The sequence below is a fragment of the Platichthys flesus genome, chromosome 2 (assembly GCF_949316205.1).
Source record: "Platichthys flesus chromosome 2, fPlaFle2.1, whole genome shotgun sequence".
In the NCBI taxonomy this organism is placed as follows: Eukaryota; Metazoa; Chordata; class Actinopteri; order Pleuronectiformes; family Pleuronectidae; genus Platichthys; species Platichthys flesus.
The window spans coordinates 11,123,294-11,138,205 of NC_084946.1; the positions used below are offsets into that span (position 1 = coordinate 11,123,294).

Below are 14,912 nucleotides of genomic sequence, written 5' to 3' on the forward strand. Positions count from 1 at the left end.
ATTAGCAAAACTAAGGAACACTATCAAAATATTTCAAACAGTAAAAAAACGATAAGTGCAATATGAGTTTGATATGTACAATTTAAAGTTAACGGAGTATAATTGTTTACTGTTATAGTGCAATGTGGTCCCCGGCCTTATTGATGAGCAGTCTGCACTGATGTTAAACGGTTGGCGTTAATATCATTTTAACACAGAGGAGATAGTGATTCTTGTAAGATCAAAGTTCTCACCTATACGACAGTTGTACATCCATATCCTTTGTCCGTCGTACCGAGAGCGGCACTTCATTATGTTGTTGGTGTAATCTGATTCTGCGACCTCATAGTTGGGGTTTATCACAACCTGGCAGAGGAGAAAACAGGTCCTGTTAACCAGCAAGATGTTTCGCTATTACAGATTTATACACTTTTAAAATGGAATTAGAGCCCAAGCACTTAGCGAGGACCCTATTGCATTATTATTATTAAGTGTTATTGATAACCAAACAATACAAGTTAAGACAGAGAGGGTGTCAAGATGATCTCGCTAAGTGAATGTCCCAAAACAAAAAAAGTGAACTTGTTGCAGCTGCTACAGAAAGATGGCTTTCTATTGCACAAGGTCAGAGTTTGTAAATTCAGTTTCTGCAGCAGCTGCAGGGTCCACAGAACCCTAACCCTGTGTCCTTCGACAACCCCTGCTGACTTGTTTTAAGTCTGAATAAGAGTTTCATTGCCTGAATGCCAAACAAAAGCAGATGCAGAGACATGGAGAGTGTTTGTTTGGTCTATGAGACCACGCTGGCTGAGGATGAGAGGATCTTTCCAGCAGCAGATGCTAACAGACAAACCTGGAAGATGTAGTCGCCGGGCTTCACGTCTGTGATGTCAACCCACTGACAGTCGATGTCATGTCTGTATGTATCCCAGCATCCGACTGTTATTCCTTGTGCTCCAAAGTTTGCACATTCGTACCTTTTCTGGATACCTGTGAGTGTAAATGTTTGTATTTAGACCTGTTCAGGAAGTTTTGATAAAATCCTTCATTCAACAACAGTGTACATTATTTGTAAAATCATCCCTATTCAAAATTAGAATGTGGGCTTTTACTACTACTTTAATATTCGGGAAGAAAATCCCAATCAACCAAAAGTCCTTCAACACAAAGCAACATGCTATGTAATGTAGATTAAAAGGAAAGGAAGGTGTCTGTATTTACCTTCGTCACAATACGTGTCCTCCAGACAGAAGCTGGCTTTGTGTCCCTCCGCCACTTTAGTGCCATTCAAACTCATCAGGTCATAGTGGGTGAAAACTTCCATACTATGGTAATGTCTAGGAAGGACAATGGCAAAGGAAAGATACATTAAAAATCCTCTGTACATAACTTCTAACCTGACAGTTAGATATGCTTACACATGTTCCACTCTAATCAGCAGGAGTACAGGGGCCTCTCGTCTTGTCCTGTGTTAACGCTCAGGAGCTACTGCAGGATTATTCCTTGTCTTTGGTGAGTCCCCCTCACAGTTCTACAATGTACTGTCAATTTTGTATTGTTTCTGTGCTGGACGTTGTATGCAGAGCTTTTTATAAACAGTATATGGTGCAGAGTGAAGGTAGAAAACCTTGTGTTCATCCTACCTGGTTTATCTACAGTGAAGATTTTATAATCAAGGTTTTTCATATGATGAAACAGCATTTGCATTATTATGTGTGAAAAGAATTGTGAAGTGCGGCAGTGAACTATTAAGTGTGTGGCTCTAACCCCTCGGTTCCCAAACTGGGGTACATGTACCCCCAGGGGTACACGAAGTGGTTCAGGGGGTGCATGGGGAGAAAATTTTATTTGCGTTTTCAAAGTGAAAAAGCCCATTTACATACGTAGCTGGAGATTGAATGTCTGAAGGGGTACGAGACTGTAAAAAGTTTGGCAACCACTGCTCTAACCTGTGACATTCATGCCAAATCCAGGAATGGTGCGCCGCCCGCGGCCTGAAGTCTGACAGGCCGTTGTTGTGGATCTGGGAGGAGAAGCGGAGAAGGCGGCGGTAGGAGGTGGAGTCGGCTTTGTCTGCGCTGGTGGAAAGACAGTTCTCCTCCTGGGCACACTGCAGTGCGTACATGGGCCTGTCCTCCAGGTAGGTGGTCTGCTCTACAACCTGAGCATTGAGGACCAGGTCAGGAGCCGCTGGAGGGCGAGAGCAACAAAAAACATTTATATCCAACTGGGACAATACACGTTACTCCACACATTTCAGATTTCCCCCCATAAAGTGCACCTGTCTTAAACGGTCCAATATTCTAAATGTGTTAAATATTGGTGTTGTACTGTTTCTTACACTGAGTACATGAGACCCCAGCAGCGAAGCGTCCACCTCCTTTGGGACAGAGGACGTGTTTCCCATGGTGCAGACACTGGTCCAGAGTCAACTCGGTACCTGAACATCTCACTCCGCTCATCATCACAGCATCAGCTGAGGAGTCTCCTTGCCAGTACCATGTTTCCTGAGTAAGAAGAAGCACAGAGTTGCGAGAGGTCGAGAAGTCAGCTGAATGAGAAGAATTTGGGTACTAATTATTGTTACTTAAAAGAATAAGCTATGGTATAAAGCTGAAGCCAGCCACTGGTTATTTTAGGTCAACACAAACACTAGAAACTGGCTCTGTCCAAAAGTAACTAAATCCACCTCCCAAACACATCTAAAGCTCCATTATTATAATGTAACATTTTGTTGCAATTGCTTGATTTCAACAAAAGCTGGGGTTTTACTTGGCTTTGTGCCTCTTCTGTTGTAACCAATTACATCCGAGGTATTTTGTTACCTTCAGACAGAGCGATGCTAGCAGTTTCCTCCCGTTTCTAGTCTTTATGCTAAGCTATGTTAAAGGACTTCTGGCTGTAGCTTTAAGTTAAGTGTACAGATGTGATAGTGATATCATCTAACTTCTGGGGAAAAAAGGGAATGAGGGAATTTTCCATCATGTCAAATGACTTTTAATCTCAGTTAAATCCTAGTTATGTTATTTCATCTATTTATGCTCAACTCAGCTGGAAATAAGCAGAATGAAAATCGTGCTGCTTAAAGAGTTTTGGAAACAAAGATCTGTGTGGGACGGTTTAGAACCAAAACATGATCTTAATTTTCCTCTGGTATTTCATTTGCGGAAACGTCGTCATCCCATTTGTCCCACAAGGCGGATTTAATCAGAGGGTATATCACACACACACACACACACACACACACACACAGCATGGGGTACTCTGTCATCCTCACACTCCTGACTCAGCCTATTCACTGCGTTTTGCAAACCACAGGGAAACTCTGAAAGAAAATCATTCTTTCCATAATCTACCGAGGAAGAGGAGTCATGAGAGAGAAGCTGAGGGACATGTATGTGGGGGTGCTGGCGGGTGGTTGAGGAGACAGACAGACGTGCAGTAGTGTAGTTCGAGCTCTGTGTCACTCGTTCCATCTGGTGCTGGGATTTGCCTGCAGAAGCATTTAAAAGTCAGACAGGAAAGAGTTTCCTAGGAGACGGGTTCCCTGCTCTGCTGTGATAACAAAGAGGAGACATTTATCTCTCCTCCACCTGCCGTTAACATGTGGACTCTTGTGTAATGGCAGCTTAGTGTATGTAGAGACAGAGAGACTTGTAATTATAATACCTTTACCTGACGTGACACAGAATTACTCTTTAATCAAGTGAAATGACTTATGATCACATCACAATGTATTATATCAGATCCTGGATCAGTGCTGTTAACACTTGACTGGGGGGTGCATGTTCCGGCACTGAGCACAAACACATGATGACATGTTTACCATTAGAAGTGCCTCACACGTAATAGTCCCAAACACCGCTTAGTGAGATAAACATCCTCCTCCGGGGCCAGTCCACGTTACATTATAAAAACCTCTGCTGTTATTAGCGCACGTCCCCAGGATTCACACATACTTTCCACGCTTATAAAATCTGAAACCCTAAATGCCACACTGGTTTAAAACGGAAAAAAAGATATAAAGATCTGAAGGGGGTCTTTACCTTTACCAGCCTTATGATAAAAAGGGAGCCCTGGGGTCTCCTTTAAAAACCAAGAGGGAAACCTAAACATGGCAGGACTGTGACGCAGCAAAGTCATGCCACAGACTTTACTGTTGGAGGGTCCACAAAACTTCAAACGAGAAGCCAAGGCTTTTCCCATCGCTCCTGCTGAGGAGCTGTCATGTGTTTAACATGCCTGGCCTGCTTTCCGTGCTGACGCTGTGTTTTCAATGTTTCTAAGCAAGTGCATCTCTGTTTTGCCCTCTGGGTTCAATAAGTCTAGAGCTGGTCCGAGTGAGTGTGAATGGCACCCACTGACATGGAAACACATGCACACAATAAAATGTGTGGTGCTGTCAGACTCATTTACTTTCACTCATATTAAACATGAAGTAATATTCATAATGTCTTCTGATGTTTAATAGTCCTTTTAAAACTAATAACACAGACTCATTTGTTTAGCTGAAAGCGGAAAAAAGCGATAAGGTCAGTTTACTAATTCTTTACAACAACTTAACATTGTGTGTGACAAAACACTACTCCAAACAAGTTCAGGACCCACAGTGGAAACCCTCAAGTTAAGTATGAATAATGATCATCATAAGTTTACAATGTTTATCACTACGAGCTAACTTAAAAACTAGAAAAACTCCCCTATTTATCTTGGATCCTGTCCTGCTGTTGTAATTCAGTTTGGAGTTTCGCAAAGGCATGTTATTCCCAGTGGTCAATCACACACACACACACACACACACACACACACACACACACACACAGTATATTGTTTCAAAGTCCAACTCCTGCATCTTATATCACCCCCTAAAACTCTCTGTTGATCAAAGGACATTCAAAATGTTTGTCATTCAAATAATTCTCCTCCTGCCTTAAATGTGACCCTACACCTTCCTTCCTCATTTCATGACTGTGATCTATTATGCAAAATATACGATAATGCTGCCATGTCCCTCATCCTGTCTTCCCACCTTCACACCTCACCTGCAGTTGAAGAGCCTTTTCCATCTACTGAGCCTTAACCACAAGATGACAGGATTGGTTAGTTAGGTTTGGGACCTTACAAACCCTGGCTGTTGTTGAGACATTTCAACTTGTTTAAAAACTTGATATTCACCAGTAAAGACTTTAAGTGTAAATTTTATAAATGAAAACAACATATTTATATATCATATTATAACAAACATATGCTCCAGAGATCTTACCTGGAAGGCGTGGTTGGCAAAGCCCAAGCCCAGCTGCCTGCAGACCACCATGGCCTCCATGGTGCCCCAGCTGTCACTGCACACTGTGCCCCACACCAGCGTGCCGTTCTTCTCTGCCAGGACCTCCACCCGACCCTCATAGGGGTTACGGCCCCCGTTTAACCGGAGCTGAGGACAGAGACAGACAGATATGTCTTGCAGTGCAACACAACCGAAAGCCGTTTTTGTTATACATGGTAGACTGAGTTACTCACTCTGTTCTTGAAACCCATGGCCGGGACGTTACACTTGACGGCTGCGTCCTCCTCGTGGTTGCAGCCCAAAGACTCACGGTTAAAGTGGCACTCAGTCAGTGACTTTTCAAACCCAGAGCACTCCACCTCGTTCATGTGGACCGGCCCGATCCCTAAAAGGAAACAAACCCAACAGAGAAGATGAATATTTTCACTCTGCTGAACTTGTGACTAGACTTACCATGAAAAAAACAGGTTGGCTTATTCACCACAACCATTACTAAACAGAAAAACGACTTTAGAAGAAGTGTCATCTATTTTCATTACTGGAAAGGGCAACTTTTGATATTTGCATTTCACAGTAACTTCATAGAAACACAAACAGTTCCCTCTTCCCGAGCGAAGCTTCAGCAACCCCGCCTGCCTGACTGTTTAGTTAGAATAACTGCGTCCAAAGACAGATGTTGTTTCCTAGAATCAAACAGCAAAGGAAACAAGCTGTCAGCTATGTCAAATGAAAATTGACACTTGAGGCCTATTAAAAAAAAACTGTCCTCTGAGTGTAGCAGAGTTTCCACAATAACATGCTCCGTCAAAGCAAGTTTTCTTCCCATGTGCCTGAGCAGGAATGTCTCTTTTGATGTGAGCTCTGAAAGTGCAGACTGAGACTGAGATGGACTGGCAGCAATCATAGAAAAATAACTTCATGACAGGAAGAACACAGTGCTGTGGAAAACAGGCAGTCAATTTCTATGATTGACAGATGACATATTTAATAGTTTAAATGATTAAACATGGAATTTTTCAATTGCACAACACACAATTTATATAGGTCCCGCAAAAAGGGAGTGAGAAAAAGTTATAAAATTACTTTCATAAAAGGGCCCATTTGGGTAATTTTTTATAATAAAAAGGAATAAGTGAGACTTCCGGTTGGTAGGGCAGGTGGAGTAGACGTGTAGGTGAGAGCTCCCGTGAATGCTGAACTTTTCGAACAACCCAGCCCTCAAACTTAATTGTTAGGAATAATTATTTTCTGTTTTCTTTAATCTCCTGTCCTGTTTTGCCCGGAAAAAACAAATTTCTGAAATGGCTTAGAAAAGCGGAAAACCGAGCAAAAAGGAATAAATAATTACACATACATAAAATGTTACTCCCATGAAAGTCTTGGAATCTCTTTCTTTTACAATTTCATCTCATTTTTATTGACATTTATTTTGTTTCGTCCGCTGCACCTGAAAACACACAAACTTCTATTTCCAGGATCCAGTGGTCACCTCATGAAAAGAAATCCCTTATATAACCTTGTGGACTCTCCAAACACGAATTCCTCCTCTGAAACCCATAAGGTTGGTTTTCTATGCTGGAACACTAAGGGCGCTCCTGTGTTTTTTTCTGTGAGATCAAAGCAAAAGGAGACGGCCAATATCTTCCAACCAACATTTGCTTCTTATAATTCTGAGGTAGATTGGATTTCGCACAATCGGGCTGGTAAATCGAGGTGTGAACATTAATGTGCTGCTCCATATATCCTCCTGCATATTTATGTGCTGACTCGAGGTCTAGACTGATTAAACTGAGACACAAACAGGTGGGGACACAGAGGGCAAACTAGAAAAGTGCTTGGAGCATTCATACCTCATACCCGCCAAGGCTAACACCCTATCTCGCCATGCTAAAGACAGAGACAAAAAATGGATCCTGGATCCATTCAGATCTTCTCTAAAATGTAATGGATTCTTCCTTGGGTCATGCCCCGGCCCATTGATTCAGTAGTTTTTCTGTAATCGTGGTAACTAACAAACAAATACTGATGGAATCATAGCCTCCCTGGCAGAGGTAGTATGGGGGAGGTGGAGATCTCTGGTTGCAGCCCGCACCTTTCATTGTCCCAGTTTGAACTGCTGTTTTACTTGACCTAGTTTTTAGATTGTTGTTGTGTGATAGTGCTGTAAATGTGGAATGTAATTAAAGTGAATATTGTGCTACACTCTACCCGTATGGGTATGAACATGTCCCAATGTCTGGAGTCAGGATTGTGTCACCACTGCTGCGATTAAATGAACCGTAGTTTGAGATTTTTGTTGACACTTAATGTTCTTTGGAGCTCTGTTTAAAGATAAACAACAACAATGAACTAGATTTTATGTTTGTTTTTTTTGTTTTTTTTTATATATATATAAACCTAAAACATCTTTGTTCTGAACTAGTGTGAGTAAAAGTGAAACTGTTACCAAATGACCTCAAACCTCGTCTTTGATATTTCTGCATGGGAGTTTTGGTCCAGCAAATGTATAGCCCGAATATTTTCTTCACATTAAAACCATTTGTTTAAGATGAATACACTGAATTTAGGAAGGAAGTGTATTCAAGCTAATCAAATATGCATTTAAATGATGATTTGTAACTCCATTCAAAAAAAGTTTAAATTATTATTATTATTTAATTTCAACTCATTCATTCAGCGTGCCACCCAATGCAGTAGTACTATTAAAGTACTGTAGTATGATACTTCTCTGGTACTTCTACTTTTATTGGTTGATTAATCTGTAGATGGTACCTTGTCCCTGTCGGCCTCCAGTCAGGGCCTCTTTGGCACTACCGAATCCCAGCTCTCGACAGACCACGGTGGCAGCTCGAATGTTCCAGTTGTCGTCGCACACTGTTCCCCACTCGCCGTTCTTCAACACCTCCACTCGCCCCTCGCCTATCATGGCTCCGCCTCTTAGACGCACCAGGGGTTGCTATGGAAACAGTCCACCAATAAACAAAAATTGGTGAAATATGAACAGTCAAGTAGATTATAATTTTGTTAAAGATTCCATATTTTACATTTTCCACGGTTAAGTTCTTGTTTGAACAATATTATCTGTAGTTTTACTGGCAGTCTTTCTGAGTGACGCAAACATGTCAACCGCAAGTAACAGGTAATAAAGACCATTAAAATCAAAGTTTGAATTAAAGTGATTTATTCACTTTAGTTACATTCGAGGACATACTATATACTATACTCTATACTATGTTTATATAACCATTGTTCCTTGTTTTGCAGCATACAGATATAAAACAGTGACACCATGGTACTAACTCTGCAATAAACAATCAACACAGCAAGGGAGTACTGATCATTTCACTGTATTTTTGACAGATGTTTATCCATTCAAATGTTTCCAGATGTTTGACACCACTGACACTTGATTTATAAGAATGAACTATGTTGTTATTATTGAACTGTGTATTTACATGTACAGGATTTTGTACTTCCTGTTATGAGATTTGTAATCATCTAGCACCGCAATGAATTTGCAGATCAAACTGATTTTGAATCGGATGTTTCCAAAGAGTCTAATTAGGAACAAATGCAAGCATCTGCAGTACGTCCAGTTAGATCATATTTGCAGGGACTGATTGCAGCCATATGGGATCATGAACTGACTTGTTAGGTGTCAGACAGTTTGCTAATATCTTTCAGTTGACAGTTGTTCTCTGACCTACCTCCACCCTGTAGGCCTTGCTGAAGCCGACGCTGATGCTGGAGGCGAAGGCACGTCCCGGGATACAGCTGATCACGACCGGCATGCCCTGTCCACAGGAGTTGTTGCCCTTGAGTTCGATCTCCCGGCCAAGTTTACAGTCGGACAGATTGGCCTCGTTGCCTGTGCAGTTGACAGAAAAACCCCAGTAGTTCTTCTTACGACGCTTGGCCAATAATCTGAGGAGGCGTAAAATGACAGGGAGATAACATAGAGTCAGTTACTGCAACACATGGTTTATACTGTACACTAGTTAGGGTTACGTGTGTATGCCATCCATTTCAGAAAGCATGTCATATATTTTAAGATTAACACATGAAGAATGTCATTTTTTGTCTGCCTCTCATAGGTATGAGTTCATGCCAAAACCTGCAGACGTGAATCTCCCTTCAGAAACACAATCCATCACAGTCAGTATTTAGTCTGATGCTATCTCCTCGTCACATGTTCCACTTTGGAGCTCCTTCAACCCCTGGTTTGATAGATCACCTTTGATATTCGTCAGGCCCCAAGCAATATCACTTTATAACCTAACCCTTGGTCTTTACATTAAATTACTTCTTGTCAACTCTACACATGTCTCAGCTTCTGTTTGCCACCTTAAACCTTAACAGATTCCCTCTGACATACAAAAGCACGTAAAATGTTTTATTGTTCTTTCTCTTCACTAAAATATTAAGCAGCTGTTTTATAAGATTTATTTGCGTGCTGGATTGAACAAAGCCCATCTTATACTGAAGCACAATGGAGGTATTATTGTGAGAATACCTTTCCATTCTCACGACCCCAGACTTTAACCAAAGTCTTCAAGTCACTGAGGAAAGCAATACCAGTGGATATTGAAGAGGCCTGGGACTTGGAAGAGGCTGACCATGTAATGAAAGCAGCATGAGCGACATTTACAGCCTTTCACTTCTACAGCCTTATCCACATGCTGTTAACACAGTGAAGCTTCAAGTCCCTTTGAATACAACGACAGATTGAGATCTGTGAAATATGAAATATGAATAAACAAAAACACAAGTGTTCATTTCTGATATGAAGCATATGATTCTCATCAAAACAGATGAGGTCATGTCTGCCAGAGCTATAAAAACTATTTTAATCCAAGTCACCTTCTTTGCCTTCATTTGGCCAAAATAGAGACATGACAATCACATTGACTCATAGGGTCAATTTATGTCTTTCTGATGTCGAACTGGTTTTGATTTGAGAGTGGTTGAACTAGTTTTAGGTGCTAAAAATACAGATTTGGATATGAAAACAAAAATGTACGGCCAGTGTGAAATTCACTTTAAATCAAACCATCTATTTATGTATTCTAAGAGGGCAGGTCGCCACGTTTACTTCTCAGAAATATTTGACGTAGAGGATTTATATGTCAGCCTGAGGGAGCCAAGAAAGAACCACATTGTTCTCCTTCACGCAGTCACCAGATGTGCTCATGTGATTATTTTCTCATGTGGTGTCAGACTCTCTTTTGTTTTGGACTTCGGTTCAAATGTAAGGAGATAAAAGTGACGAGACTCAAAGTGTTGTAAGAAGTGGCTGGCTTTGTGCTGAGCTCCATATTGACAGTGACACTTAAGAATGATGGCTCACTGACATGTCCTCACTTCCAGGGAAACAATTAGATGATGCAGGTGCTCAGACCAATGGCAGCCAATCGTTATGAGCCTATATTCGTTCAAAGTAGTTTCATTGGCTGCCAATCAGAGGAGCTCCTTAGATGACACAAAACGTGAGACAATATTGTTAATGCAGCTAAAGTGGCTGCCCTGGCTTCACCAGGAAATTCACAGTGGAGAAAAGAAACCAAAACATCTGAAAACCACAGACTTCATCAGACATTTTAAGGAAATAGTTGCGTAAAGCAATATGACAATATTGAACTATAGCCAACACTAAGGAAGCAAGTGAACCAAAACAAATATCAGCCAAATAACAGCCAAAAGGATTTCATTCATATGTCTTGACCCTCAGTCGCTGTCTGTTGTGGCAGAAGGCTAGACTCTACGTGGGTGTACATATTTCTCTGGTGAATGTCTGCCAGAGTTATAGCAGACACTGAGTACACAGGTCGACAGCTTCGGGAAGAATAACATCTGAGCTTTACTAGTTTTCTAAACAAAAAATTGAAGAAGTTGTTGGAAGTGTTCCAGAAAAAAAGATTCTGTGACACTGAATCTGAGCACCTTTACACCGCGACTGATACGGTCCCTGATCCAACTTCTTTTACACATTCCTTTATACTGTAAGTGTGCGTCTGTTTGTGTGTGTATATCTAGTTGATTTCGTCTCACAGCAAATAATAGAGCAGACTATTTTCTCTCCAAATCGTATTGCAGGTATTTCCAACTTTGGCCTAAATGATTGATAAATGGAGCTATTGCCTATTATTTAATATTAATACAGTGTTGTGATATCGTTTGGTGTAGGATGGTTGTCGAGTTCTTTAAACTTGGCAAAAGCTTTAAAAATTAAACAAATTTGTAGTATGCTATGAGGCCAGTCAAAACTAAAATAAAGCTTAACCTACCAATTGCGCTATAGAATACTTTTTTATCCTTTAATTACTATTTTACTTATCATTCTCTATGCTGTTACAAATTTTTTCTATTCTTAGAATGGAACAACTGTAATGTGATCCTATTTACCCTCAGGCATCATTTAAGTATTTCTGACTCTAATTCAGATTTCTAAAATTAAACTCTGTGACTGATGTAGCTTCCAGCGATCCTGATCAGGCACACAGATCCTCAGACGTATTAGACGTAGCCAATAAAGAGCCACTGTTTTCCAGCGTACTGCGTTAGGTCGAGTCCCAGCAAAGCCCAGCCTTCATCCTCTAAGACTTCCTGAGGCTGTGTTTGGCTTCTTGTCAAGAATCTCCAGGCCCAAGTCTGTTTCATCTCCTTGTGGAAAGTGGAATCAAGGGTTGACTGATGACCTCTGTAAACAGCCTGGTTATGCACCGGTTGCTAACATCAGTCCGGTGTGGTGCAACACTCCTAAAAAGACTAAGACCTAAAAAGAACCTCCAGGAAATGCTGTATTTTTAACATATAGAGTTGTTTGTATCAAAAAGGAATGTGTGGCGAACCTCAGAAGTTAACATGCTTTTTACGCAACTGTGAATTTAAAAAGGATTTATTGTGTAACACTGCTGTATATTCCCATTACCTAAACTGCAAATAAAACTAATTTTAATGTGTGTGTTTCACTCGTGTGAAGACTTTCATTATATCCAACGGCCTTACTTAAACCCTGCTGCTGGCCCGTGCACCATTACTCACTTGTAGGGCCGGCTATTGAAGCGTTTCTCCCCGGGGAAGCCATACATGCCACAGATGACCCTGCTGTTCATCTCCGTCCACTCTTCATTACAGATCTGTCTCCACTTGCCGCCGTCTTTCACCTCGAGAAAGCCCTCGGTGATGGGAACCCTCTTCCTTTGGGAATATGTGGCCCGGATCCTCACGTCCTCCACTTGCACCGTCAAACCCTGCAACATGGAGCAGAGGAAATGTTCCATCACTGCCTCACTGCCTCCGATATTATAGATAATATAAACATAGGTGGCCTCTGAAAGTAGATTTGAGTTCATCTGGATGGAGACAAATGTGCTACACAAAGACCATTCGACGGTGTGCGTCACTCAATAGATGGAGTGAAACTAAATCTTAAGAAGGCTTTCATGATCCTCAGGGAGCCTTTATGAATAAAATAGTAAACAATGCACCTGCTTGACATCAGCATGTTAACATTTTCAGTGAAAGCACACATGTGGATGTTAGAGTGATTTGAGACACAAAGCAATTCAAAGCTGTTTTAAGTGCCATAAAATAATTGCAAACATTTACATTAAGTCAGTATAATTGCATTTAAAGACAATTTAAAAAGCAAATGAATAGTTACAAATTAAAAAGATGTTACATAAGTCATTTATCGGTGCCTTTGACAGTGGGTCAGAGTTTTAGTGATTCATGGTGTTGTGAAATCTTTGTAGGTAGATGGATGGTGGATCATATGAGACTATAGATTGTAACAAGAAAAAACATGTTCTTTTACTTGGAACCATGCTTCATTACATCAGTAATGTCCCCAGTGATACATTTGTTTTCATGCTAAACATGTCAAATAGAACAAGTGGAGTCAAAGGAAATTCTTTATATTCCCAGCTGCAGAAATATCTATGCTCCCATGCATATCATGTTCCAGTCGAGGAGTTTTCTGTGATTCCCCCTAACGTGTTTCCAAGAACCTTCAGAGCAACATTACTTTCAACACACTGAAATTTAACTTGGTGTTTGCGTTAACTAACTCACTCAAATCCATCAGTTACATTTTTCTAAAAGACCACCATGACTACTTTGTGTTTGTGAATACTATACAGACTATATGAATAATAAAGGGAGATGTCTGTCTGGTCAAATACAGGAGTTTTACTGCAAAAAAAAAAGAAAAGAAATTCCACTCCAACTATTAGGAACGGGAACATTTTGCACATGTGTTACAAAATACACAAAGTCAAGTTGATAAATCGAATGATAAGATCTGTGTTTCAACTTGTTAAGTGTTGTTGAGAGGCCCGAGCAGGGCAGATGAATGTCTGGAATTTTTTTCTCCATCCTTTTCTCCATCTTTGCAGAAGGATTTGGAGAAGACATTTAAGAGCCAGTAGGGAGTTTGTTGACCAGTGTACTTCACAACAGAAACTGAGTCAAACTCAGCTAGTAGTGTTTTGGTTACCTGCATCCTAAAAAGTTAAAAGAAATAAGTGGTAATTCATCACTTTTTCATACTCGTTGCTGGATATTCAAATATGAGGTGAAATGTATATTGCCATTATTTTTACTGATGCAACAGTGAACCAAGAATTGGAAACAGTTCAGTGAATTCCCCAGGTCTCATCTTTCGGGTGGGGGGGTTTATAAATAAAACCAGAATCCAATTATGTCTCATGTAAAATGAAGAGAGGTTGAAGAAAGAAGCCTTGAGGAGCTGGAGTGTGTCTGCGGGTGGTCCAAATGCAACTAAAGGGCTGTAAAGCCAGTTGGTCAGGCGGAGGGTCATCAAACATAGTAAGCATCATGTGTCCTGAAGACCCCTAAATCAGGAAGGAATGGTAACCTTTGACCTCCAGGCCTTTACAAGGAACCAGCTACCTAATAAGAGAGCCATTGAGCCCAGAGCTGCAGTTGGTTCCTGGCTGGGTGTGAGGTTACACTGTGGGCGCCAAAAAGAGCCCAAACTCTGAGCTACTTTGTGTTGTGCCAACGCTGATCTCTGTAATTTTGTAACAGGAGGAACTTTAACTCTGCAAGAAAAAAAACATTCAGGCATTTCTCCAGGCTTGCCCAGAGGCTGGTTTCCTGTGATGGCATCATCCTGAAAGAATGTCCAAGGGTCTCTGAACACTTACGACGGCAGGAGGAGCCATGACTGAGTCAGACTGTTTCTACTGTGACCCCAGTACTCGCACTGACCGCAGCGGTTAGAGCGGGTGAAACCACTCGTTCATGAGGAGATTCCTGCTGGTCGAATAGCATGACATAGTGTTTTCCATTAGTGCCCTGCAGTAACTGAAGGTGAGGAGATGTGATCATGATCAGGGGATCTGGTATTCTCAGTTTAAAACCTAATACTTACAGACTGTTTATCAAGTCACATGTTTTGAAACTTAAAGATGTAGTTGCCTTGACAGTCTTATTGGTTATTTGTAAAGCCAGTAGCTGAAAACCCTCAGAGGATGTTCACATTGATATCAAATGATGAAGATCTAATGAAGTTTAATTTAAATGGACCATATGTGCGCACTAGTGTAAAACAGACATGTATTTCTCTTTAATGAATGAAACTGTGGAATTCTCTAGACAATGATTAAAAATTGAAGAAAAATTT

At 40.9% G+C, this 14,912-nt stretch overlaps 1 protein-coding gene across 1 annotated transcript in view; it reads right to left on the reverse strand.

Moving 5' to 3' along the window:
- loxl2a (lysyl oxidase-like 2a) overlaps positions 1–14,912 on the reverse strand; it is a 30,184-nt gene that overhangs the window by 3,655 nt on the left and 11,617 nt on the right. Inside the window, exons 4-13 of the mRNA XM_062398200.1 lie at positions 12,305–12,513; positions 8,971–9,187; positions 8,036–8,219; positions 5,497–5,648; positions 5,243–5,410; positions 2,321–2,486; positions 1,929–2,169; positions 1,201–1,316; positions 833–969; positions 234–345 (exon numbers count right to left, since the gene is read on the reverse strand). Coding sequence (XP_062254184.1) covers positions 234–345; positions 833–969; positions 1,201–1,316; positions 1,929–2,169; positions 2,321–2,486; positions 5,243–5,410; positions 5,497–5,648; positions 8,036–8,219; positions 8,971–9,187; positions 12,305–12,513 — 1,702 coding nt within the window. The remainder of the gene's footprint in view (positions 1–233; positions 346–832; positions 970–1,200; positions 1,317–1,928; positions 2,170–2,320; positions 2,487–5,242; positions 5,411–5,496; positions 5,649–8,035; positions 8,220–8,970; positions 9,188–12,304; positions 12,514–14,912) is intronic.